This window comes from Carcharodon carcharias, chromosome 14 (genome assembly GCF_017639515.1).
Source record: "Carcharodon carcharias isolate sCarCar2 chromosome 14, sCarCar2.pri, whole genome shotgun sequence".
NCBI classification, from domain to species: domain Eukaryota; kingdom Metazoa; phylum Chordata; class Chondrichthyes; order Lamniformes; family Lamnidae; genus Carcharodon; species Carcharodon carcharias.
This window is the reverse complement of record NC_054480.1, coordinates 134,373,729-134,388,994: the sequence shown is the minus strand read 5'-3', so window position 1 is coordinate 134,388,994 and position 15,266 is coordinate 134,373,729. Positions and strand designations below refer to the sequence as shown.

Sequence of the window (15,266 nt, the reverse complement as noted above, 5' to 3'; positions counted from 1 at the left end):
ATTTCACCCTTTATACTGCTCAGCCAATCATTTAACTAGCTAATTTATTTCTCTCCTTCCCCACATGACCACTGGTAGAAAATGCCTAATGGTACTTACATTATAATGCTAAATAAATGCAAACTGTTATACAAATATCTTCCTCTTAATTAAGAAAAATATTTTTTTTAAAAAGCAGTAAAGAGTTTACACAGGTCTTGCATAGAGTGGAATTCACTTTTAATATATAGTGTGGGGCAGAAGGATTAAGGGTTGTCAACATTCTGAATTTATACATTCCACGAAAAATTCATGCATATACTCACTAAATGAATGTAACTACTTCACAACATTAGGCAAGTGTGAAACAGAGTAATTAATTTCACAAGCAGGTAAAATACTGCCCATCAATTTCATTCAATGACATTTCCTTATAAAATCCGCATTTACATCAAACCAAATGCAGATTATGGTCAATTCAAAACGCAAGCTCGTGATTTTCTTTGAAACACATTACCCCTTGACTGATCTGGGCATAGCTATGAACTGTAAAATTAGAAAGCTTGCTTGGCTTTCAGAAAACAATAGCTCCAGAATTTCTTTACAAGGATTTAAAAAAAAGAGTTGGTCACAGCTTAAAGTTAAGGCTGCAGGACCAGACCAGCTGCTGCGGCATGGCTAAACCCAAGCATTTACATTACAGTGCCTGCTCAATGGAATTTTTAAGCAATCTATAGAAAGGGTTCTGAGTGTTTACATTTCCTGCAGCTAACACGAGAGAATATCACAACCTCTGTTAGGATCACCACACTAATTTTACTAAATGTATACTAAATGTTACTAAATTTACCAGCTCAGTCTAATTTGCAGTCTTAAGCTGAAGCCGTGCCAAACTTCCCACTGGTCTGTAATCAACATTTTATGCTAGAAAGAATGGGGGATTTTTTTTTTTTTGTTGAAAAGTTACTCAAATGCAACAATGCTTCATTTTTAATTCCATTTTATGATACCCCAAATATGTCAGCTCTATTAACAAGGACATATAAAAGTTAAATTACCAGTCTGGGCCTACAGCAACAAAAATGGGCAAATGCCTCCAAACATGTGATTTTCATTGATGTCACATTCTCTTGCATTATACCGTGCAATCCGGGTGGTAACATCAGTGAAGCCAAAAGCCATTATTCCCCGCATTTGGGGGAAATACTGATGTCATATCACAAAGCAAGTTACCATTCAAGAAAATAGCACAAATATTCTGCATTTGAGAATAGGACACAATAAGTAGGATATCAATTTTAACTTTGTTTGCCAAAATGCTAAGGTCTTTGTGAAATGGTATGGCTGGTCACTCTAAAGTGAAAAAAAAACCTAAGCTCAAGCCTTAAGTACTTGAGTTTTAAGCAGTTAATAAGTTTCCCCAGATGGGAGTTAAAAGTATGTAAATATCCTAAGTTACCTGTACACCCTTGGTTTTAACATTTCATATAAGAAACAGTTAAATTCTTGCTATCAAAAATGATATTACTTTGTTGCACAAAAATATGGATTTCATTCAATTATATATACATATGTTCTTCATTTCAAGAATGAAAACTTTAGTTTGTGGATTCCTCCTTTTTCAAGAGCTTCTGTTTCAGCTTCATCTCTTTCTCAATCTCCTTGTTAAAATGTTCGACTTCCCTGCAATACATTTTCAAGCCCATAACGTTACTTTCATTTGACATTGTCCACCTGGGGAAGCTTGAAATGCATTCGGCAAGTAAATATTACCACCAGTCTTAGTGTTTTGGTATCAACATGTGGTAGCAAACAAAAAAAAAAGGGCCGAGTAAATGAAACAGTTGTACAATTCAGTTTTTTAGGTTGAAACACCTTGCATTGCTACCATCACCCACCCATTACCAATGCCAGACATTTGAGCACCAGTACTTCACCCCCAAGTTATACAGCTCAACTCTGGTTTAAAAGAGCAAGTCCTATAATTCAACTGCTGGGTGCCTTTTTCAGTAGTTCTAATATTTGGGTATAACAATTTCCCCCTTTCACCTAAAGTTGGTCACAGCTTAAAGTTAAGGCTGCAGGACCAGACCATGCTGTGGCATGGCTAAACCCAAGTATCTACATTACAGTGCCTGCTCAATGCAATTTTTAAGCAGCCTATAGAAAGAGTTCTGAATGTCTACATTTCCTACAGCTAACACGAGAGAATATCACAACTGCTATTGTGATCACCGCACTAAATTTACTCCATGTACACTAAATGTTACAGTTAGAGCTTAGAAATTTTTATTAGCCTGTACTCTCTAAAGTTCATCTGTCAACATAAAGAGTACTATGACATTTTATTTTAGCACTGGCCAATACTGTTACTCCTAAAGATGTGCTGAAATATTGCACATGAAAGATTACTTTAAGATATGGTCCACATCTGGTACTGAAGGAACCACAGTCTCTTGGCAACTAGATACAGCTTGCTCAAATATTAGAACCAATATTGGATTATGAACATCCAGTAACATCCAAACAGATCAGGAATGTCCCCTTTTCCATTTATGGGTTAGCTGATCTTACAATAGTACCTGCAATACTGGAAAGGCTGCACACCAGTGAAATCAGGTGGGATGTGCACATGCACGGATGTCAGCAAGAGCTAAGTCAGTTTTTGCTGTGAGGACCTAGATTGTCATCAGAGCATCCTGCCAGCGCTACTTACTCAGGTGTTCATGAAGTGTGACAACTGGATGAACTAATGTAGCCAGCAAAGAGGCCATCAAGGGACGAAATGGAGACAGAAAAATGGGACATGCATATCTATTTTACTGCAATAAAGGAAATATTATATAGCTCATTATGTTGTTTCTCTTGTATGAACAGGGATGTTAGAGACAATAAAATTCCATTAACCCATCATGCTGTTCCAGTTTTCTGTACAAGCTATTGAATGATTTTTAACAAATGTAAAATTCTGAATTTTTAGAACACATTGAACTAAGGTGTCAAAGATCATGCCCAGAGAAATCTATAGTTCAAAATTAATTTCAGAAGCACCATTACTTATTTCTTGACAAAGCCTTTCCAGTGCTTGATGCCATTACTCCATTTGATAAATTATTAGCTATATCCAGCTGACTTATTTAAATGGTCATCTAATTTAGGCAGCTTTTAAGTCTTTTTGCAATAATACATGTATATCAATTCAACAGGTGCTTGGATAACACACACAATCCCCACCTTTCACTGTGAAGTGGGCCTTTCATGTACTTTTCTTCTGCTTTCTTGATGCTCATTTGTTCAACCTCGGCAATTGCACAAATAATAGCCTACAGTGAAAGAGAAATGAAAGTTTCTTTAGTTGTATGAAGTACAGTGCAAGAATGCAACCAAGTATAAGACCAAAAACATCAAGGTTTTGGTGCAAGAGAAGCAGTGGCATATTCCACTGAGTATCTAAGCCACACAAAGGTTTGATGTGTTCACTTACAAGGGAAATTAGAGATAGTATTAGATGCAAGGAAGAGGCATACAAATTGGCCAGAAATAACAACAGACCTGAGGATCGGGAGCAGTTTAGAATTCAGCAAAGGAAGACCAAGGGATTGATTAGGAAGGGGAAAATAGAGTACGAGCGTAAGCTTGCAGGGAACATAAAAACTGACTGTAAAAGTTTCTATAGGTATGTGAAGAGAAAAAGATTGATGAAGACAAATGTAGGTGCCTTACAGTCAGAAACAGGCAATTTATAATGAGGAACAAAGAAATGGCTGACCAACTAAATACATACTTTGGTTGTCTTCACAAAGGAGGACACAAATAACATGCCAGAAATGTTGGGGAACACGGGGTTTAGTGAGAGGGAGGAACTGAAAGAAATCGGTATTAGTAGGGCAATGGTGTTGGGGAAATTGATGGGATTGAAGGCTGATAAATCCCCGAGGCCTGATAATCTACATCCCAGAGTACTTAAGGAAGTGGCCCAAGAAATAGTGGATGCATTGGTGGTCATCTTCCAAGATTCCATTGACTCTGGAACAGTTCCTACAGATTGGAGGGTAGCTAATATAACCCCACTATTTAAAAAGGGAGGCAGAGAGAAAACAGAGAATTATAGACCAGTCAGCCTGACATCGGAAGTGGGGAAAATTCTAGAGTCCATTATAAAAGACTTAATAGCTAAGCACATGGAGAACAGTGACAGAATCGGACAGGGTCAGCATGGATTTACGAAAGGGAAATCATGCTTGACAAATCTATGGAATTTTTCGAGGATGTAACTAGTAGAGTTGATGAGAGGGACCCAGTGGGTGTGGTTTATTTGGACTTTCAGAAGGCTTTCGACAAAGTCCCACATAAGAGATTGGCATGTAAAATTAAAGCGCATGGGATTGGGGGTAGTGTATTGAGATGGATAGAAAACTGGTTGGCAGACAGGAAAGAGTAGGAATAAATGGGTCTTTTTCCAAACGACAGGCAGTGACTAGTGGGGTATCGCAGGGATCGGTGTTGGGACCCCAGTTATCCACAATATATATTCATGATTTAGATGAGGGAATTAAATGTAATTTATCCAAATTTGCAGATGACACAAAGCTGGGTGGGAGGGTGAGCTGTGAGGAGAATGCAGATGTTTCAGTATGATTTGGACAAGCTGAATGAGTGGGCAAATGCATGGCAGATGCAGTATAATGTGGATAAATGTGAGGTTATCCATTTTGGTAGCAAAAACAGGAAGGCAGATTATTATCTGAATGGCCATAAATTGAGAGAGGGGAATGTCCAACGAGACCTAGATGTCCTTGTACACCAGTCGCTGAAGGTAAGCATGCAGGTGCAGCCGGTGGTAAACAAGGCAAATGGCATGTTGGCCTTCATAGCCAGAGGATTCGAGTACAGGAACAGGGATGTCTTGCTGCAGTTGACCACACCTGGAATATTGTGTGCAGTTTTGGTCTCCTTATCCTATAGAGGGAGTGCAGCAAAGGTTTACTCGACTGATTCCTGGGATGGCGGGACTGACATATGACAGATTGAGTTGATTAGGATTATATTCGCTGGAGTTCAGGAGAATGAGGGAGGATCTCATAGAAACCTATAAAATTCTAACAGGACTAGACAGGGTAGATGCAGGAAGGATGTTCCCGATAGTGGGGGAGTCCAGAACCAGGGGTCACAGTCTGAGGATATGGGGCAGACCATTTAGGACTGAGATGAGGAGAAATTTCTTCACCCAGAGAGTGGTGGCCTGTGGAATTCGTTACCACAAAGTAGTTGAGACCAAAACTTTGTATGTTTTCAAGAAGGAGTTAGATATAGCTCTTGGGGCGAAAGGGATCAAAGGGTACCGGGAGAAAGCGGGAGCAGGCTATTGAGTTGGATGATCAGCCATGATCATAATGAATGGCAGAGGAGGCTCGAAGGGCTGAATGGCCTACTCCTGCCCCTAGTTTCTATGTTTCTGTTGACTTAGGGGAGCTTGGGAGATGGCGGTACAGGCATTACAGTGGGCCTCTGTACGTATGCTATAACAAAAACAGAAAATGGTGGAAACACTCAGCCGGTCAGGCAGCACCTGTGGAGGCAGAAATAGAGTTAATGTCGATGACTTTTCATCAGAACTGTTTTCTTATGAGATTAAAAAGAATTGATGGGGTCGGGGGAAGATTGATCTGGAGGGCGCTATCACCCATTGAGTTCCTGGAGCTTGCAATCCTTAATACCTGAAAGAGAGAGAAGGCAGCTTCGGATGAGTAAAAGGACGAAATGAAAGTGTGCAGCAGGGCAGTGGAGATAATGTGAGATGGTGCTAGTGAAGAGAGCGGTCAAGAGCATGCATGTGGTGGCACATGGCACTGAGCGTGGATCTCAGGGTATGGTGAGAACAGTGGTTCGAGGAACACAAATGTCTCAGAGATACCTGTAATCATGGATGGATCCAAAACATGAAGGGTGGAATTTCAGTTGGAATCCATATGGAAAAAGTTGGAGCTGGAGACTGTTACTAAGGAAGGAGATATGGCTGTGAAAGTCAGTTTTGGTGGGTGCAGATGCTGAAAATCTGAAGAACGAACAGGAAATGCTGGAAATGCACAGCAGGTCTGACAGCATCTGTGGAGACAGGTCAATGAACTTACGTTAGAACTGGCCTGACACTGACCTGAAACATTAACTCTGTCTCTCCACAGATGCTGCCAGACCTGAAAATTTCCAGCATTTTGTTTTTATTTCAGATTTCCAGCATCTGCAGCATTTTGCTTCTGTATTTGTGCTATTGCAGGGGTGAAGGAAGAGGTGAATTAAATCAGTCAGGGTTCTTGCTCCTGATGGTGAAGGAAAAGTGTGTGTGGATAAAGTTGACTAACGCTGGCAAGGTCAAACATCCTGCTGACACTCGCTGTACACATGCACAATCACTTGGTTGTGGTGTCTTAACAATTAACACCACAATGCCATCCCAGTAAAGAAGCTAACATTAAAGGCAAAAGTCTGAAAGCAATTAATGCCTTGAGATACTGGGGAAAACAGCTGCAAAGAAATTGAGGTGATCGAGTTTCAAATTGTATCATGCTCTATACTGATACTAATTTCAGATTGTTTGTAATCTATTTGGAAACAAAAGTGAGGGACAACAACAATTTCATTTTTTTTTTGCCCTCTATAATTTGGGGTGTACTGAAGTAATGAAAGATGCTATAAAAATGCATCTTTTTTCATTTTTACTCTCCTAGTTTAAGGATATTTCTACTGACACTACGCTGTCACAACTGCTGCCAATCAAACCAGCACTGCGGTGTGTTACAGGGTTTAAAGCTTTACCCCTTGATGGGAATGATGGACCACTCAAAATACCAAGCACTCTTATTATCCACATCAGAGTTAAAAATCTTAGCCTACTGACTTTAAGGTTAACTACAAACTTTTACAAGATGTTGGGCCGTAACTTTCTAGCTCTGAGCCAGTGTATCTCGGCAGTACCCCAAAGATGTGCTGAGAATCCCGTCCCCCCCGAAGTTCCCAGTTAAGGTTTGTAGGCAATTGCCCGGGAAGTGCAAACTTCTGATGGGCTTCCTGCACTGGGAACTATCCGAAAATGCAACTTAAATCGCAAACTTTGGATGGTTCCGCATTGTATTACATCAATAGTTACCCAGAAAAAGTTAGAAGAATTGCAACCAACTTCTGGCTTCTGGGTAACTACTTTACAGACCCACACCAACCCCCATGGGACTCCCCTGTCCCCACAAGAATTTCCTCCCCTAAGGCCCCATTGCCGACCTTTTCCCACCCCAGGCCCGACTGCTGACCACCTCCATCCTCAACAAGGCCTGAATACCAACCTTCTTCCCTGCCGTCCCATCACCCTCCGCCTCCTCGATTATCTCCCTCCCACGACCCCCGCCCCCTCCCCAGCCAGACCCGACTCTCTCCCTCCGGCCAGGCCTGAATCCCCTTACCCCCACTCTACTCTACCCTACCCCACCACCCCCCCCAGTCCAGCTAGTGATGTAAAAAGGGAGCGTGGCTTACTTATCTGCAACTGAGCTGCCCCTGAGAGCAAGCTGCACTACAAGATCTTGTCTAGCTCGAGTCTGACAGTCATGCAAGATAGAATCTCCTGGACTTTCATGTAAATACTTTTGAGCAGAGGGGCAATTGCATCTCTATCAGAAGCTATGGTGGCCCCTTGAATTTTTCAAAAAACAGGTTTTTTAGCCAAAACATCCATTTAATAAGTGCATCTTTCTCTGGATAAATGCAAGCATTAAAAAAAAGAGTCCTAACTAAGCAGCATAGGAAGAAAAGTAGGTTATTCAGTTTACTAAGTCTGTTTCACCATGTGACTAGATCATGCTTATCTGTACCTCAACTTCACATAGTTGTCTTTGTTCCATATTCCTGGATGCCCTCACCCAATAAGAATTTGTTGATCTTAGTCTTGAGGGTTTCAATTGACTCAGGCATCCACAGCCTTTGAGGGAGTATTCCAGATTTGTATGACAAAGTGAATAAAAGCGTGTTTTGATTTGGCCACAGAATGCCCTAACTCCAATTTTAAGATTATGCCCTCTAGTTTTGGATTCCTGCATGAGAGGAAGGGTCAGTCGGACTCGAAACATTAACTGCGTTCCTCTCCGCAGATGCTGCCAGACCTGCTGAGTTTTTCCAGATATTTTTGTTTTTGTAGAGGAAATAGTTTCTCTGTATCTTTCCTATTGAATCTTTTTACCATTTTAATTATCTCAATTAGATTCTCCTACAACCTTCTAAACTCAAAGAATTGCAAGCCAAGCTTATGCAACTGCCCTCAATTTAACCCAAAGCCCTTGAGCTCCCACTACGTTTAGCTAATTCAGCTGTGACTAGAAAACATCTTTACATTTCCTAACTTTTTGGTATGGTTTGGTATTTTACTAGGGACAGGAAATGTAATTTTATTTTGCATTCATTCACACATTGTAGCTTGTGAAACACCCATGAAGATGGAAGACTAACTACTTACATATCCCATCAGCACTCACCTCTGGCAAGAGGACATCCAAGATAAACCTAGACCTCTCATAGTCTTCCAAGAGCTTTGTGCCCACACTCATTTCACAGACAGTTTTTAAATAGTTAACCACTTGGTCCACCTGCCGGTCATCTTCAAGGTATGTGTCAATGACATTTGAGTTGCGCATACGGGTTTGGAACTCTTCAAGCCACCTGGAGTGCTTCTGCCCCTTAATTACAGCCTGAAGGTGCTTCTCTGCACCTCTTGTCTTGACAATGAATTGCACAAGTTTTTCATTTGCTCGATCCCTAGCAGCTTTCTTCCTATCAGGGAGCAATTTTTTGGTAGGCTGTTGTCTGGTTGGTGTGGACTCACATTCGGAATCAGTATGCCCTTCTTCTACTTGATTTTCAATTGAAGTGTATGGGAAAGTCATTAGTGAGGGATCTTGCCCAAATGATTTTCGAACTGGGATGCCTGTAGATGAACAAAGAAAACTGAATTTGGATAATTATGAACACAAAGACATTGCTATAACCAAAGGCAGGGTTGTGTGATTTAAGGCTATCATTTTAAGCTTCTTTTTCCAGTTTTGTGATAGACTCATCTTTCTGATCTTTCAGCTTTGCTCACCTCGCTTTATTTCCTACTGCTAATGCTCTGTATAAAATACTACTTGGCTGTACAGAGACCCCAATTTGAGCCCACATGCAAAGCATTATGGATCTGCTTCAAGTGTTATGAATAACTGAACTCTGCGGATCAAACAAACATACAAGTCCCTTAAAACTCACAAGCTGCAGCCTTCCACTCATGTTTATGAAGCATCTACTATAACTTTGAATTAAAAAAGTGTTACTGGTAGTTGAACAAAAAGTTATGATGGAATATTTCTGAAATTCTAAATGACTACAAAGGATAAATTATTAACATGGAGCATCAAACAGAATTATACTAACTTCAATTTTGTTAAAAAAAGTGAAAAAACCTAGTCAAATAAAACATCCCAACAATCCTGCAAAGGGTTGGCACTCCCATCACCACCACCGCTTTTGGAAAGGAAAAGTTCCAAAATATAGTACAGCAAATTGTACTACTTTATCTTTCTAATAAACTAGCATACCTATTACCATCAAAATGAATATTAAAAATGCTTGTTCAGACTGTTGCTTAAATATTTCAATTTAACGATGAAACTCAACCTCTTAGACAACAGGTTTGGCTAGGACTTCATTTTATCAAAAACAAATAATGCATAACCAGACTCAACTCTTTACTAAGGAGTTAATTACTCAATGCTTTCCTGGTTGGACTCGCATCTTCCACTACCCACCCCTCCCACCTCCATACCCTTACGCCCATTCAAAACTCCACTGCCCATATCCTAACACACACCAAGTTCCATTCACTCATGAGCTTGCCAATCTACACTGGCTCTTGTTCTCCAACTCGATTTTAAATTTCTCCCAGTTTTCAAATCCATGAACTCCTGGAATCCTACAGCCCTCTGAAATCTGTGTACACACCCAATTCTGGCCTTTTGTCCATTCCTGCATCCCACCATTGGCAGCCACGTCTTTAGCCAACTGGAATTCCCTTCATAACTCTGCCTCCTTTCCTTTAAGAGTCTCCTGAAAGCCTTCTTTGTTGTGACCAAGTTTTTGGCCACCTTTAGCCTAATGTGTTAACTTTTGTTCCATTACCATTCTGTGAAGCGCCTTAAGAAGTTTACTACCAAATGCACTATATAAATGCAAGTTATTAATAATGATGATGATAATTTGTCTTCTCAGCAATGCTCCAGCAAATTGCAGCAGCTGATTAATTACCAGGCTGACATCAGCTACCTCAGTACAGACTTTGCATTATAGCTGAGACTTTCTTGCTCTGCATGGCTCAGAAATGGTGACTTTACATCTAAAGAAAGATAATTCTCCGTTCCCTTTCATACTCTAAGCAAAGGTCCACCAAAAAACAAACTGCAGCCTTTTTTTAGGCATCAATTCTATAATAGCAGCAAAACAAAAAATCTTGGTTTTTGGAACTTCAGTTCAACCCTGCTCATTCAGCAACACAATGAGTTCCTAAATTTGCATCAATTAAGACAGTGGACTGAAAAATAATAGAAGGGAAAAAAAAATCTAAAATCCACTCTACTTACTAAGCTCAGCTGTACAATACTCGACAAAGGAGCCAGTAAAGGATCCGCAACCTGCCAAGATAATTCAATATAGGTGATTAAATGGACAAATTTTATTTAGATATTAATCGAGTCATTTCAATGAGCAAATTACCGCAGAACTTAAAAACATTTACAGTGATTTGCTTTCTGTTGGTCCTGAAGGGGACCAGATGTTGCTGTGGATGCAGGGTAGGTTTTCCTCCTCCCGACCCACAACGATGCCCAAGTGCAAATAACAGCAGTTAAGGATAGCAATTTGCATAATCGAATAGAGACTGCAAGCATGCTCCATGTTCTAGAAAACTGTGATAAATAAGGACCGGATTTTTTGGCAGGGTTTGGAAGAGGAGGAGCAAGTAAACCGAAAAAAGTAACAGCGCAAAAGGTTTGTCGTAAAGTCTTATGCGTGCTTTATAAAAACATTCAACTCAATTGAACCTTTACAAAGTCTTTTTCAAACTTACCTCTCCTGATTCGATAGTCATCAATCAGAGCCACGCACCAATCAATTGATGTCTTATAAATATGCCGCGCTGCAGCCTGTAATAAGAGATTCAGCAATTACAAATATTTTCCAAAAATTAAGATGAATGTTTGAAAAGTCGCTTCTAATTGAGATGGTTTTTTAATAGATTGCAATGGCATATTAATAACCCACGTTATGAAATTTTTGCTGTCAAATGTTACAGTTGTTAGCACTCCCAGGTTTTATAACTTCAAGTGCGATCATAGAAACGTAACACAAAAAGAGGCAACTGAACCCTTGCTACATTACAGTTATCTACATTATTCCCATTTCCTTACTCTTTTTACCTCCACCACTAAAGGTGAGTGAAAGTAATGTTTTCATCCCTGATTTAGTCTGTTAGTCTGTAAACAATATATCTCAAAAACTAACTGGCAGATTTCAACGATAGTTGGTACACAGATAGGGTATAGACCCAGGAGAACTGATAAGTTTTTGGCAATGATGCAGATCTGGGTCCTAGAATTTTTTTAAAGAATCCTTTAAGGGTGAATTGTTTTTTTTTCTAAAGAAAAGAATGCCGTGGGTTGTTTTCTTTAGAAGGTTAATTGCTTTAGAATGATGCGAATTGCCTCATCTGCTGGGAATTTGTCATAATTGTCAAAAGTGTGAGCAGAGCTTTCAGAGCAGGTTGATGGATATGGATTGGCCTGAGATGGAAGCTCTTAATAAAAATATTTTTTTTCAGATTTGTGGTTACAGAGCATCAACCAGGCAGGAAAAAGCCTTGAAAGAGAGCTGTGTAATTGTACTAACGTTAAGGTAACAGTATGAGCTCGTAGTGCCCTCTTCATGTTAGTATATGTTCTCAAGGGTTCATTTAATTTTCTATTAAATACTGTAACAGACTGTTCTTTAGTCTAAAAAAGATTTCAACTTTCCCCTGATGATTTAAGGTCACATGTCACAGATTCATTGATCAATGCAAATCGTAATATCTCAACATTTCAGCTCGTCTCAATTTGTCAATACCAATGGTATCCCAAATCACAATACAACAAAAACACATGATTGCTGCACCATTATTTTTCATTTCATGGTTGCAAGTTGTATCCGTACCATGTATCCTTGTTCCTCCAGAATCTCCTGGAGCTGCTAAATCTTGCTGGGATATAACTTCATGAGCACAGGCCATTTCCACATGAACTTAAGCAAGCTTTAACAGCCCATCCAACTCTAGCGATCACACAACTGAACACAATTCTGCTTACTCATGCCAAAACACCTGCACTTTCTAGTGTAGTTACCATACAGTAATCAAAAGCAAGATCACTGGTTGCTTCTCCCCACCTCTCCCCAACAGAAGAAGGATGAACTATATTGTAACTGCCACCTGAATAATACCAGCTATTACAGAATAGATCAGTTATCAAACCAGAGATCATATGGCCATTAATTTATCCATTGTCAGGACAGTTCTAAATAGCAGTTTAAATTGTTTGCTTTATTCATCATCCTGAACTTTAAATAAAGAGAGATTTGTCAACTTACTGTTAACTGATGCCGGTTTTCACAATCAAATGGTTTCAAGGTCCTCACAGACACAGTAAAGCTGTAGCATTCAAAAACATTAATTGGTATAGCTCATTGTATCCAAACACTAATGCTGGTCAGTATGTTAGGTTAAAAGGAATATGTTAAAATATTTGTGAATTGTCAGACCAAGTTTTTCTAAAGCCAATGCAATCATTCATGATAATTCATACAAGAAATCTTAGACACAAGAAATAATCAGCAGAGTTAAACTGGGGCATTATTAATGCTTTTCAAATATCTTGGAATGGTAAATGCCAACATGTATTTGAATCAAACTCCATATATATGTAAGCAAAAGGAAAGTAATAGTAGGTTCGGTGCAATGACACCATCAGGGGATGACAGGGTTAGGTGCACACCTAACATGATAACATACTTGAGATAGATACTGGAGGATGCCCCATGTCAATGTGACAAAACCAAAGCCAATGTCCTGAAAAAGGGAAGGGGTTGTGGAAGAAATCAGAGGTGAGGTCGGCAATAAAGAAAGAAACATAAGCTGGACATTGGGGAGCTGCAAAGTCATATGAAAATGCAGTCAAAGATTAATGCTACACTCATCTGTACAAAACTGGATTAAGAATTTAATGCCCAATTCCATAATACAAGGCTGAGAAAAAAGGTATGGTATACTGTTTAAATAGAAAAAAATTGCTATTGAAGCATACAACAATGTGGTTATTTAATGACAATTTTTTGAAAGGAGTCACACTTACCCTTTTTTATACTTTTCTGCATCTATTATATTTTCATCGACAAACAAAATGCTGGCCTTTTTGATCCTGGATTTTACACTTCTTACCTGTTGAACGAAGGGATTCATGCTTACTAAAGTAGATAAACCCAAACTTTACTGGCAACTTAAAAGTACAGCTTGCTGTACAAACGTGATGGCCAGCAATGGCTACTGCAAAGAAATGAAATCTTCCTTTTCATGGAGCTGTTACACCAGGTTTGATTTGGAATTGAATGTTAATCTTTTGTTTATAACCACTTCCTCCCCCATGTAATTCTCCAAGAATCTCACTTAATTTACCGAAACCAAAAACCTTCCAAGTCAAGCACTGTTTTTGGATTGGATTAATTCTCAGTAGTCCTTAACATGAAGAAATACTTCATTAAAGCTAATACCAGGTTTGTATTCATTTATACACATTTAATATTTCATATAAGTTATTGAATTGGCTCCCGGGTGCTCACCACCTTGGCTGGTAGTCACCCAACTTGGCCCAAAAATTGTTTATTTTGTTGCGCTCTCAAACAATCATAGGAAAATGCAGTTTTACACCATCAGCTTTTTACAGGACTAAAGAATTTACGAGGGGGGTCCCGGGACAAAACTTTGGTCAAATCCTGCGGAAAAGATACAAAATAGGTGCACAGGACCGAATGGACTCTGAAGCAAAGTGGAGGGAGACTATCACCTCTAGGGAAGTCTCACTCTGCTACACTCATCTCAGGGTGGGTCCTGACTCTGGTTCAGGCTTCATTTAGACAATAAGATTGCTAATTTGTACATATAATAGTTGGTGTAAAGAAAACCCTTTGCACCGATAATACAGTTCTGGTGTGAATGCACCCTTAGCTGCACAGTGAATCTGAAGCAATGACATAATTTGACACTATTAATGTACAGCAATTTTTAGAAGCAGTTAATCTTTCAGGTAGACATAAAAGATCCCGTTGTACATTCCCTGGCCAAAATTTATCCCTCAATCAACATCGCATAACAGATTGTTAGGTCGTTTTCACATTGCTATTTGTGGGAGCTTGCTGTGTGCAAATTGGCTGCCACGTATCCCAAATTACTTCAGTGTCTACACTTCAGAAGTACTGAAATTAGCTATAAAGCGCTTTGGGACATGGTCATGAAAGGTGCTTTATTGCTGCAAATCTTTTTTTTTTTTACAAAAATGCTAGTGCAAAAATATTTCACTCAAATTTATAAAATTGGATTAAATAGTCATTTGGTAGCACAGAACTCGCGCATTGCTGACAAAAAGACATATTAAATCTTTTCATATTGCACTCATCGGTGCAGATTTGCAAGAATACTATCTGTCAAGGGATAGAAATTACACTGCATGATGATAAGAGTGTTGATTGGTAGAGGCATAGCTATTGAGAATGCACCAGGGAACAGTTAACTGCCAAGATTTTGTGCAAATTTAAACCAGGCAGGTCAACTCTGATGGGTCAAGGCATTGCCATGAGGAATGGCTGTCCCCCAAGCTTTTGTTTAGTTTAAAAAGACACAATGCGTTTACATGCTCCTACTGTCTGCAAAGGACAGGGCCCAGTGTATGAGTATATGTAGCCTCTAGATCATGTAAGTGAGCCCGACTGATAATCTTAAATTGGTTCTCAGTGTAATTTTTAGCATAATCAGGATTGTTTAGCAAGTGTTGTCCAATCGTGGAGTCATATCTAATGTTGGACTCTATGTTTTGAGTTTTGCGAGCATGGGCTGGTTGGGTACAGTCAGTACTTTGCCTGTTGTGAACAGCCAAAAGTACTTGCTGTTTGATACGATCCACCAGTCATTGGGACATACG

The 15,266-nt window shown here is 39.5% G+C and overlaps 1 protein-coding gene across 12 annotated transcripts in view; it reads right to left on the bottom strand.

Moving 5' to 3' along the window:
- Positions 1-202: 202 nt before the first annotated feature.
- Positions 203-15,266, bottom strand: part of LOC121286881 (PWWP domain-containing DNA repair factor 3A-like) — a 69,060-nt gene continuing 53,996 nt past the window's right edge. For all 12 annotated transcript variants that reach the window (XM_041204084.1, XM_041204088.1, XM_041204083.1 and 9 more), the window contains 7 exons: positions 13,428-13,513; positions 12,667-12,727; positions 11,114-11,189; positions 10,629-10,679; positions 8,496-8,944; positions 3,214-3,302; positions 203-1,662 (listed from right to left, as the gene is read on the bottom strand). In XM_041204084.1, coding sequence (XP_041060018.1) covers positions 1,578-1,662; positions 3,214-3,302; positions 8,496-8,944; positions 10,629-10,679; positions 11,114-11,189; positions 12,667-12,727; positions 13,428-13,513 — 897 coding nt within the window. In that variant the 3' untranslated portion in view covers positions 203-1,577. The remainder of the gene's footprint in view (positions 1,663-3,213; positions 3,303-8,495; positions 8,945-10,628; positions 10,680-11,113; positions 11,190-12,666; positions 12,728-13,427; positions 13,514-15,266) is intronic.